Consider the following 12,291-nt stretch of genomic DNA (forward strand, 5'->3'; position numbering starts at 1 on the left):
GTATGAGTAATATGTTGACCCTTGTTCCGTTAAGAAGTTGTTTCATCACATTAAAATGATACAAATTGTTGTACTTCATTTTACAAAGTTAGTGACAAAATTTTTTCGAACATGTAATCCGATTACAAACTGTATAAAATAAAACTTAAAAACGTCCGTTGGTATTTAAATAATGAGTTTCGCTCGTGTTTGCAATTCACTAGAAAATTAATGATAATGACCTGCAAAATGCCCCCTAAACGAACTTTTCCATTTAACTAAAATATGGGCAAACAGCTTGATACCAAATACTCGTCAAAGGTTCTATGTTTTGCTTTATTGGAAAGTCGGTTAAAAAATTATATTTATGCCCTCGTTATTTACAAAGCCCCAAATTCTTATTTTAATATAAAAATTCAATGCAGGATAAACTGGTCGCAAATTTTTAAATAGACGAGATGAGTAAGTACATACAGTTTAAAATGTCACAAATGGAAAACGTCCTAACCAAATCAAATGCGACAACGCGGTTCACAGAACGTTTCCATTGAAAGGCTTTGGTAAGCTATTAAGGTAGTTTAGCGTCGAAATGCTAGCTCTTTATCTTTCATCAGTCATATTTAATATGTACATTGTTTCTATTGACAAATTTATGCATACTTAGCGATCATTACAATAATCGTGTCCGGCGTTCTTATGCGAACAACTCTTATAGCAAACGTTCAATTTTAATGTGGATTCCGTCCTTGCTTTGCAAGGTTAAAAGAGAATGCATTATTGGTTCAGGTGTTTCTTCATCCAAGTACAGGCGATATCGTTGTAGTGTTTGGGTAAGTACAATCTTTATTTCGTTCATAGCGAAATTCTGTCCGATGCAGTTTCTAAAATGAGCAGATGCACTTATATCTCGTTTCTTAGCATCATTTTAGATGCTTACAACAAGATAGATCATCTGGCAATAATACTTATAAATCGTCTTTTAGTAATAAAGCCGTCTGGTATAACAAAAATGCCTGGCAGCATCAGCAATGAATTAATTTAGATGCTTACCTGGAACCAGCAGAAAACGGTATGAAAGCATGTGGAGAACGCTTTGCTATATTCTCCTTCGTAAATCTCTCCGGATTGAATTCCTATTACATTACAGCGTGTTCGAGATAGTTTAGTACATATAAATCGTTTAGTGTTGCATTTTACCAGCGGTTTATCCCAAATTAATTCGTTGCGATGTTGTGCAAAAATGAATAGAAAGCAATTGGTTCCTTTAGGTATCACAGTTTCGTAGTTCTTATTTAGTTTGCTTCGTAAAGTTATCGGTTCGTCCAAAGTCCTTCCAGTTCCATTGACAGGTGTGTATAATCTCATACTTTCTTTTATAAACATCGTCAAATACTCAAATTTCGGCAAGTCATTCCTAAAAAACAGGAAAAACATGAGAAAGTCAGAACAGCGTTATAAAATCTCAAGAAACAATCAAAAACGTTGGGTCAGCAAGGTTTCCTGTTTGTCCCGTGAAAAGTAAGAAAACATTTCAAATTCATTATTGTAGTTAGTATCTAAGTGTCTTGATGTAACCTTTTGTGGTGTCTCTGGTGGGGCCTTTGTAGATTCGGGGCCAATACGGTATACAATGTACCAAAGACTGCAGTCAATATTTTCCGCAATCTTTTTTTTAAAACTTACCATTCAATAGATTGCCTTTCTCCAAGCACTTCTTTTACCTCATCTCGACATTTTTCTTGCATATCAGGGTGTTTCGACAGGTTGTACATTGCCCAGGAAATAGCTAAAAAACGTTTTTCATTGGTTGTTTGAGATTAACGTTGATTATTTAACTATTAAGCGCCAGTAGTTTTGCAAACATATTTACCACTTGCTGTTGTATCGTGCCCGGCAAGAAGGAATGTATTGACTTCGTCTTTGATCTCACTATCAGTTAAACCTATACCGTCTTCATCCTACCAAGAAAATAATCTTCAAGCAAGGTTTACAAGATTCGCAGCCTAGCTGAATAACCCGTCTTAACAAGCTACAGGAGGAACTCAGTTGATAGAATGTTGGGCCCGGTTATTTCAGGGTCCTAAGTTCAAACCTTACCGGAAGCTCGATATTTTATATCTGGGACTAGGTCTGTCATGCGGTTGGAGTAAAATAATAATTTTAAAAACATTTTAGTCTGAATCACCTTTGTCTGCAAAAGAATATCAAGAAAATCTAGCTTTCTTTTTCTCTTGTAGATAGATTCTTCATCGTCCAAATCGCTTGCTACTAAGTTGGGTTCCGCGTTTTGCAAAGCTTTGCGCCGTTCCGCAATTACCTGAAAATTTATGTTTATTGTTACACCTGTAAAACCTTCCACAAAAAGCCAAATATTTTTCGATGACAAACAAGTTGATGTTAAGAGTGGTAAGGGTTTCTATCTCTGTGGTTTCATAACTAATTTTTAAACACGTTTTAGAGTTTAAACTGATACCAGGGCAATTTTGCATGAATGTTTTAAATGGGTGAGTGTTGGAACAATGTAAGGACAGTCTTTGAAAAAGATTGACAACGTATTGGTAAGGACCGAAATTCGCGAAAATAATTGTTTGTTCCAATACATAAAAACCTTTATAATAAAATAAACGAGTTCTTAATACGAAAACCTGTTCAGCGTGGGAGTGAACAACATCTAAAGCGCTTCTAAACTGTTTTCCTACAGAAGTCCTCCAAAAAATGAAATCAGGGAATAGGTAAGGAGTCTCCATACGTTTGTTGTATATTTGAGCGATTTCCCTTACAGCTTTAATGTATGGGTGTTTTTCTCTGAGGAAAAAAAAACACATTTGTTTTGCATTAGAAAATAAAGCCGTTCTAATGTACCTTTTCAGTTGACAATCGGTGTGTGACGACATAGCACATCTTAATATGGTATCCAATGCCATTAAATTGACGTCAACAAATACGTCGAATGAACGATCAGTCTGTTCCTCCCACTTGTCCAACATTATTTTGGTCGATTCGTCCACAACTTTAGCATAGCTGCGAAAGCACGATAATTTTTTAAAATGCATCCATTTTCGATCGAATCGCATTGGCACAGGTTTGTCTAACCCGAAGGGCGCATGTGACGATTTCCCACATGACGAAAATGTGCCATTTGGTGCATATTTACATGGACTAGCATTCCGATTTGATCAGTATGATGGCTATTTACTATTTCAAACATCATCGTAAAGCATCATTTGTAGAGACAATTGCTGCGCATGCGGCGATTTCAGCGTGTGGGTATACATCCTGTCAAGTGGCACACAAACATATTTCCAAATCGCTTTCGGCCCTTCAGCCAATAAATGATTAAACCCTCCTGCTTGGCGCTTGTGCATTGGTAAATTTGCTACACTTGCATACAGCGTAACAGTTTGGTATATACAAGTAACTTTGTTAAAGAGAATCAGAGACACATTTCACAAATTAAATACGCCATAGAGATCAATAATGAATTCCATTGGTTTCAATGATAGCTTGTTTTACTAAAAGATACAAATACTTTACTTTTACTATATCTAAAATCACTTGGACTGGTGAGACCTTACAGGGCGGAGCAGGGTGTGCACCTCTCTGCAGCCTTCATTGACTATTATAGCTCTTTTGCACATATTAAATCACTTGCTTTTTAAGTATGCTGAAATGAAAGACAGGCGTAAGCAGGTGTCTGTTCCTCTGCCATTTCTTTCCTTTGCTCGTCACCAACCCGTCTCCAATCCACGGACGCAAAAACCCGTATGCAAGTTCTGCTTTCGGTGCTGAAGAAAAAAGCTAAAATCATTCCTTGAAAATGCAACGATTGTTCAATTATTAGAACAGTGGTTCTTAATCAGTGGGAGATTATTGGGTTGTAGGTGGGTAATTGGTTGGCAACAAAATATACAAAAGTAGTTGGAAAAGAAATATTATGTTCTGTATTCACTGTATGTTGTACACTAATTGGCAATTGGTCATGCCATACAGTCGAAAAAGGTAAAAAATATATAACAGATATAGCGCAAATGCAATAATTAAACTCTTGGTTAGAAAAATTAAAGGCTAGTGGGAAGAAGGGATTTTGTTTAAACTGGAAACCGCTGTCCTAGAAAACACTGTTTGATACAAGGTTGCTAAATTTTCCTAAAATACCTCCACTTGAAAGTAAGGGAATAGCCACGTCCGGATGGTGCAGCGTTAACGCGGTGATGAGTGGCCCGAACCAGTGGTTCAGCATGGTCGGATTGGTTGAAAGTACTTTGCATCTGTTCAGAAGCCCCTCCTGGCTGGTCGTGAACTGCAAAATGTTTTGCTCATCATTTTGATCTTATTCAAGAATTTTAATCGGTCGGTCGGTGACACTGCAAGTTCCCGAATCCTGTACAGTGAAATTTTTAACTTTTAACAAAGCTTTAACAAAACAATTTGTGGCTCCACTCACTGTAACCTTCGGAAAACATGTAACTGTGATGTGGCAAAAAAGTTTTCTTCCCATAACTTGCTTATCTGTTTAGGCCCAAGGGCAAACATTACGGTCACAACTTTACCAAGAGATACCACCTTGCCTACCATATGGTGGATATAGTTACTCGGTTATAGTGGTTTGTTGAGTGTAGACTGAATACACGTTGGTAAAGGATTTGCGGAAATCATACTCAGCAAATACATAAGGTGCCGTTTATCGCAAGGAAAAACGACAAGTCGCAGTTTTTGCCATGTATAATGGTATGTTGTTACGGGTATATCGAGGGAGGATGGATTTGTTATAGTGCCAAAAAAGACCCTGTAGTGACAGACAAAATGTTATGAGATTAATTTTTCAACATTTCTTGTGCTTTGTCTGGCGCATACATAGCTATCCACATTTTTTCATTAGACTGGGATTTAAACCCACGTCATCCGGTCCACGAATTCCGATCACGTTTTCATCTTGTGACAGTCGGACGCCATGACTGCCGTTGCCGATTGCCCGTCAAAAAAACAGAATTTTAGTGCGTCATGATATGGTACGAACAGAAACCGCACGCCTCCACCCATATACAGAAACTTCCACAATAACATGTGGTATACTTAACACGCCTCACTCACGTATTTTTTAAATCAGTACTGAGGACACTGTTTATTTTTGAAACCATACAAAATTTTAACATTAAAGAACCATCAAATAGTGTGGCTGTAGTAAGATTGATATATACCTCTTTATTGTGGCCGAAAAGCCAATGTTTCTTAGTACGTCCTGCGGCCTCTTCAAGGTATTGTACCAGCTTGTATCTTTCATGTATCGGCTTTACGATATTCCAGATCACATAACCAAGGGTTATGAATAATATAAAATCCAAGAAAAGTTTTGAGGTGACAAAGCCACTTGTGAGAAATACAGCTTGCAAGAAGGACATTTTACATAAACCGTCTGCAAAAACGCCTGGCAAAAACTTCATTTAGGTTTGTGGTATTTGTCCCAATGTGATAAAAATAAACAGCTAATTTTGTGGATCAACACACGGTACAAGTTCTGCATACACTTATTTATCACCTTGTGGCTGGCTACCTACTTTAATCATTGAGGAAGCGAATTCGGACGTTCATACAACTCTTGGTCAGTAAAGAATTTATTGTGTCTGCACTGTTGAAAGAATATCGACGCATCGACAAAACTGCTAAACCGTGTCATTTTAACAGTGTTGCAACTTGTAATAGCTGACTGCATATACTGCCTTCTGCAAATCCTTTTTATGGCAATGTACAAGAGTGTGCAGTTAGCTGCTTATTACTTCGTAATCTTATTTTCCTGCTACTAATGCTGTAAGTTTGGTTACAGAAACCCACAAGCCTCGACAACTAGACTGATATTTACTTGACCTCGAGTTACCTCTTCATCACAAAGTCCAGAGACAAGCTGAATGTTTGTGCTGCTTTTTTTCCTTTCTACGCGCGAATTTTTTTCCCTCGATGTGCTTCGTTAAGCACGCTTATAATTTCTATCCTATTCTTAGGACTAACTTGATTTGCGAACGTCAATGTTTTATTCAAAAGAAAAAAAAACATTACGGCAATTACCCAGTAAACAATTTTGACATTAATGTGTGGTCGTGAAACGAGCATAAAACAAAAGTCACTGAAGTGTGTACATTTAAAACCAACTGCATTTTTTACTGTCTTGTAACTAAATATGTTTGGCGATGTCTCCCGGCTCTTCCATCAAGTAGCACAAATGGCATTATAACCGAACCCCTATAACAGTTGCTTCCAGAACCATTTCGACCTATAAAGATTATCTATTTTCTACATTTGAGCATGCAAGACTCATTTCTACACGGTTTTTGTACATCAATCCCTACTAACGTGGTTATATTTGTCGCCCAACTGTAAAATACAATAGATGACTTTGCTTTGAATTACAAAGACCAGTTAGCGCAATGCACGTCCCTCTCAACGAAATTTTCCATACAACTTCATGCTCACGATTTGAACAAATCCCCGAATTTATATTTCTATAAAAATTGTGATGCAGAATAAACAGGTCCCAAACTTTGTTCATCGACGTGATGAGTATGCATACAAATATTGAAATGTCACAAATTAGAAACGTCCTGAAATTGTATATTAGGAAATGACAATGAAGGGCCCATTATATTTACCGTTAGATACCTTGTACATGGATGCTACACTGTCCTAATTTTAAGCACTGATGAACTTGGTGTCATTATTTGTATGTTGCTTTGACTCGAAATATGTTGCAGCCTTTTGTACGATATGCATGTGTCGAGACATATTAGCTGCTAAAGATTTTATGTGCTGCAAATAAGTACCTTTGTTTGTCGTCAGTGATATTTAATATATACATTATTTTTATTGACTATTATGCATACTCAACGACCAATACAATAATCGTATCCGGCGTTCTTATGCGAACAACTCTTATAGCAAACGTTCAATTTTAACGTGGATTCCGTCCTTGCTTTGTAAGGTTATAAGAGCATGCATTATTGGTTCAGGTGTTTCTTCATCCAAGTACAGGCGATATCGTTGAAGTGTTTTGGCAAGCACTATCTTTATTTCATTCATGGCAAAATTCTGTCCGATGCAGTTTCTAAAATAAGCAGATGCACTACATGTCGTTGCTTAGCATCATTTTCGATGTTTACTACAAGGTAGATCATCTGGCAATAATACTTCTTATAGTAATAAAAATACCTGGCAGCATGATTCAATGAATTAATTTAGATGCTTACCTGGGACCAGCAGAAAATGGTATGAAAGCATGTGGAGAACGCTTTGCTATATTCTCCTTCGTAAATCTCTCCGGATTGAATTCCTATTACATTACAGCGTATTTGAAATAGTGTAGTACATATATAAATCGTTTAGTGTTGCATTTTTACCAGCGGTTTATCCCAAATTAATTCATTGCGATGGTGGGCAAAAATGAATAGAAAGCAGTTTGTTCCTTTAGGTATCACAGTTTCGTAGTTCTTATTTAGTTTGCTTCGTAAAGTTATCGGTTCGTCCAAAGTCCTTCCAGTTCCATTTATAGGTGTGTATAATCTCATACTTTCTTTTATGAACATCGTCAAATACTCAAGTTTCGGCAAGTCATTCCTGAAAATCATCAAAAACATGAGAAAGCAGAACAGCGTTATAAAAAATTCAAGAAACAATTCTAAACGTTGGGTTAGCGAGGTTTCCTGTTTGTCCTGTGAAAAATACGTAAACATTTCTCATTCATTATTTTAGTTTGTCTATGGTTGGGCCTGTACAGATGCGAGACAGATATGGTAAAATGTACCAAGGAATGCGGACAATATTTTCCGCAATCTTTTTTCTTTCAAAATTTACCATTCAACAGATTGCCTTTCTCCAAGCACTTCTTTTACCTCATCTCGACATTTTTCTTGCATATCAGGGTGTTTCGACAGGTTGTACATTGCCCAGGAAATAGCTAAAAAACGTTTTTCATTGGTTGTTTGAGATTAAAGTTGATTATTCCACTATTAAGCGCCAGTAGTTTTGTGAATATATTTACCACTTGCTGTTGTATCGTGTCCGGCAAGGAGAATTGTATTGACTTCATCTTTAATTTCACTATCAGTTAAACCTTTACCGTCTTCATCCTAACAACAAAATAATCTTCAAGCAAGTTTACTAGCTTCGCAGCATATAGAGCTGGATAGGCCACCTTTTTTCGGACAAGCTACTGGAACCCTGTGGATAGAGTGCTGTGCCTGGGTATCTCAGGGTCCTAAGTTCAAACCTTACCGAAAGCTTGATTTTTCAGATCTAGGGCAATTCTGCCAGACATGCGGTTGCAGTTAATTAGCAGTAAATTAATGATTTAAAAAAAGTTTCCTTCGAATTTCAGTCTGACTCACCTTTGTCTGCAAAAGAATATCAAGAAAATCTAGCTTTCTTTTTCTCTTGTAGATAGATTCTTCATCGTCCAAATCGCTTGCTACTAAGTTGGGTTCCGCGTTTTGCAAAGCTTTGCGCCGTTCCGCAATTACCTGAAAATTTATGTTAATTGTTACCTCTGTAAAACCTTCCACGTAAAGTCAAATATTTTTCGATGGCAAACAAGTTGATGTTGAGAGTTGTAAGGGATTCTATCTCTGTGGTTTCATAATTAATTTTTAAACACGTTTTAGAGTTTAAACTGATACCAGGGTAATTTTGCATGAATGTTTTTGGATGAGTGAGTGTTGGAACAATGTAAGGACGGTCTTTAAAAAAGATTGAAACTTTGTTGGTAATGATCGAAATTCGCCTAAATGATTGTTTGTTCCTATACATAAAAACCTTTAACATAAAATATGCGTGTTTTAATACGAAAACCTGTTCAGCGTGGGAGTGAACAACATCTAAAGCGCTTCTAAACTGTTTTCCAATAGAAGTCCTCCAAAAAATGAAATCAGGGAATAGATAAGGAGTCTCCATACGTTTGTTGTATATTTGAGCGATTTCCCTTACAGCCTTAATGTATGGGTGTTTTTCTCTGAAGAAAAAAAACATTAGTTATGCATTAGAAAAAAAAGCCGTTAACATTGGTACCTTATAAGTTGACAGTCGGTGTGTGACGACATAGCACATTTCAATATGGTATCCAAGGTCATTAGATTGACGTCAACAAATACGTCGAATGAACAATTAGTCTGTTCCTCCCACTTGTCCAGCATTATTTTGGTCGATTCGTCCACAACTTTAGCATAGCTGCAAAAGCACGATGTTATATTAAAATGTATCGAGTTTCGATCGAATCAAATGGCCTGCAAACATATTTCCAAATCGCTTTTTGACCATCAGCCTATGAATGATCGAACCCCCATGCTTGGCATTTACGCATTTGGCACTTTGCCAAATAGAAATCCGAGCCACATGTCTCGTTCGGAGACACATTATCACAAATTAAAATCGACATAGAGAAGAATAAGAATTCCATAGGTTTCCATGGTAGCTTGTTTACTAACAGATGATGAATTCGTTGAAAAACGTTCTTTACTTTTACCATATCTAAAAGCACTTGCTTTTTAAGTATGCTGAAATGAAAGACAGGCGTCAGAAGGTGTCGGTTCCTTTGCCATTTTCTCCCTTTGCTCGTCACCAATCCGTCTCCAATCCACGGACGCAAAAACCCGTACGCAATTTCCGCTTTCGGTGCTGAATAAAAAGTTAAAATGATTCCTTGAAAATGCAACGATTGTTCTATTCTTAAAACAGTGGTTCTTAATCAGTGGGAAATTATCGGGTTGTTAGGTGGGTAATTAGTCGGCACCGAAATAAACAAAAGCATTTGGAAAAGAAATATTATGTTCTGAGTTCACTGTGTGTCGTACACCTATTGACCATTGGTCATGAAAGTATAAGAGAAAATGCAATAACTAAATTCTAAGTTAAAAAGTAAATGCCAATGGGAAAAAAGGATTCCGTTTGAACTGAAAACGGAATCATTTTTTCCCATTGGCATTTACCGCTGTCCTAGAGAACTCTGTTTGATACAAGGCTTGCTACAGTTTTCCTAAAATACCTCCACTTGAAAGTAAGGGAATAGCCACGTCCGGATGGTGCAACGTTAACGCGGTGATGAGTGGCCCGAACCAGTGGTTCAGCATGGTCGGATTGGTTGAAAGTACTTTGCATCTGTTCAGAAGCCCCTCCTGGCTTGGCGTGAACTGCAAAATGTTTTGCTCAATATTTTGATCTTAGTCGAGAATTGCAAGTACCCAATCCTTGTACAGTGAAGTTTTAAACTATTTAAATAGCTTAAACAAAACATTTTGTGGCTCCACATACTGTAACCTTCGCAAAAATATTTAACTATGCTATGGCAACAATGCTTTTATTCCCATAACTTGTTTATCTGTTTAGGCGCCAGGTCAAACAACACGGTATTTACGGTCACAACTTTACCGGGAGATACCACCTTGGATGGATAGAATTACTAGGTTATAGTGGTTTGTCGAGTGTAGGCTACACGTAGGTAAAGGATTGGCGAAAACCATACTCAGCAAACACATAACGTGCAGTTTTTGTCATGTATAATGGTATGTTGTTACGGGTATGTAAGAAGAAAATATCGAGGAAGGATGGATTTGTTATAACACTAAAAACGATTATATAGTGACAGACAGAAGGGTATGAGTTCATTTATAGTGCTTTGTCTGGCGCATACATAGCTATCAACATTTTTCATCAGACTTGGATTCGAACCCACGTAATCCGGTTCACAAATTCCGATGTTTTCATCTTGTGACTGTCGAACGCCATTACCGACGTTGCCGAAACGGAATTTTAATGCGTCGTAATAAGGCAAGGACAGAAACAGCACGCATCCACGCATATACAGAAGTCCCACATTAAAATGTGGTGTACTTAAAACGATTTCCACGCCTCAGTCACGAATTTTTGCGTCATAATGAGGTAAGGACAGAAACTGCACGACAGAAATCGCACGACAGAAACTGCACCCATATACAGAAAGTCCCACAATAACATAGATGTAGTATATACTTAACACGATTTCCAGTCACGTATTTTGAGATCAGCATTTTAGACACTTTTTATTTTTGAAACCATACAGAACTTTAACACTAAAGAACCATCGAACAGAGTGGTTGATACCTCTTTATTGTGGCCGAAAAGCCAATGTTTCTTGGTAGGTCCTGCGGCTTCTTCAAGGTATTGTACCAGCTTGTATCTTTCATGTATCGGCTTTACGATATTCCAGATCACATAACCAAGGGTGATGATTAATATAAAATCCAAGAAAAGTTTTGAGGTGACAAAGCCACTTGTGAGAAATACAGCTTGAAAGAAAGTCATTTTACATAAACCGTTTGCTAAAACACCTGGAAAAAACAGTATTGGAAAGTCTGCAGAATGTGGCAGTTTTCGACGAGATCTTTGGCGTGCAAGACTAAATCTTTTCGCCTGCGCACGTGCAACGACAACGATAAAACGTCTATCTGTTAATTGTTTTATTTTTAGACATTCGCGTGACGAAAAAAATTTTCGTGTGCTGTCAGAAAAATTTGACGTGCAAACAAGAAAAGTTGAAGAAAAACTTGCGCGTGCAGCTGCCAAACTCTGCAGACTGGATTATAGGTGTGTGGTATTTGTGATAAAAATAAACAGGAAATTCAACGCACGGTAGAAGTTCTGCATACACTTTTTTTATCACCCTGTAGGTCGCTACCTAATTGAATCATTTAGGAAGCGAATTCGGGATCATAAATTGTAAAAGAGCAAGCCACTTTTACAAGCAAAGGTCAGAAAAGAATTTAATGCAATTGTACTGATGAAAAACATCGACGAAAGTGCTAAACCGTGTCGTTTCAACAGTGTTACAACTTCTAACAGCTGGCTACATATACTGCCTTATGCAAAACCTTTTTATAGAATGCACAAGAGTGTGCAGTTAGCTGCTTATGGAGAGAATACTTCGTAATGTTATTTTCCGGCTACTGATGCTGTTTCTTACAGGAACCCGCAAGCCTCGATCGCCGACTGAAAACTCTTCATCACAAAGTCCACAGACAAACCGAATGCTTGCGTTGCCTTTTTTTCCTTTCTTCGCGTAAAACTTTTTCCCTCGATTTGCTTCATTAATCACGCTTATAACTTCCATCCTGCCTGATGAGACCTTACAGGTCGAAACAGTGCGTGTACACACCCTGTCTGCAGATTTGCAATATTATGGCTTTTTTTGCACATATAACTTCTATCCTATTATTAGGACTAACTTGAGTTGCGTACGTCAATATTTTATTTGAAAACATTTATAGCAATAATCCAATAAACAATTTTCACATAAATATG

General features: G+C 37.4%; 2 protein-coding genes across 2 annotated transcripts; both read right to left on the bottom strand.

The window, feature by feature from the left end:
* Positions 1–296: 296 nt before the first annotated feature.
* On the bottom strand, positions 297–5,409 carry LOC145908207 (cytochrome P450 4F4-like). The gene is made up of 11 exons (XM_082995431.1): positions 5,178–5,409; positions 4,135–4,279; positions 3,632–3,764; positions 2,842–3,000; positions 2,625–2,784; positions 2,165–2,296; positions 1,850–1,937; positions 1,663–1,765; positions 1,177–1,393; positions 1,030–1,112; positions 297–860 (listed from the first exon to the last, which is right to left on the bottom strand). Exons 1-11 carry the CDS (start codon positions 5,376–5,378, stop codon positions 689–691), a joined length of 1,593 nt encoding a protein of 530 aa, XP_082851557.1. The 5' UTR covers positions 5,379–5,409; the 3' UTR covers positions 297–688.
* Positions 5,410–6,883: 1,474 nt separating this feature from the next.
* On the bottom strand, positions 6,884–10,123 carry LOC145908675 (cytochrome P450 4F6-like). Its single transcript, XM_082995997.1, has 10 exons — positions 10,001–10,123; positions 9,501–9,633; positions 9,028–9,186; positions 8,812–8,971; positions 8,352–8,483; positions 8,006–8,093; positions 7,819–7,921; positions 7,365–7,581; positions 7,215–7,297; positions 6,884–7,072 (listed from the first exon to the last, which is right to left on the bottom strand). The coding sequence occupies exons 1-10, from the start codon at positions 10,083–10,085 to the stop codon at positions 6,901–6,903; spliced, it is 1,332 nt and encodes a 443-aa protein (XP_082852123.1). The 5' UTR covers positions 10,086–10,123; the 3' UTR covers positions 6,884–6,900.
* Between the last annotated feature and the right edge of the window lie 2,168 nt (positions 10,124–12,291).

Source organism: Ascidia mentula, chromosome 7 (assembly GCF_947561715.1).
Source record: "Ascidia mentula chromosome 7, kaAscMent1.1, whole genome shotgun sequence".
Lineage (NCBI taxonomy): Eukaryota > Metazoa > Chordata > Ascidiacea > Phlebobranchia > Ascidiidae > Ascidia > Ascidia mentula.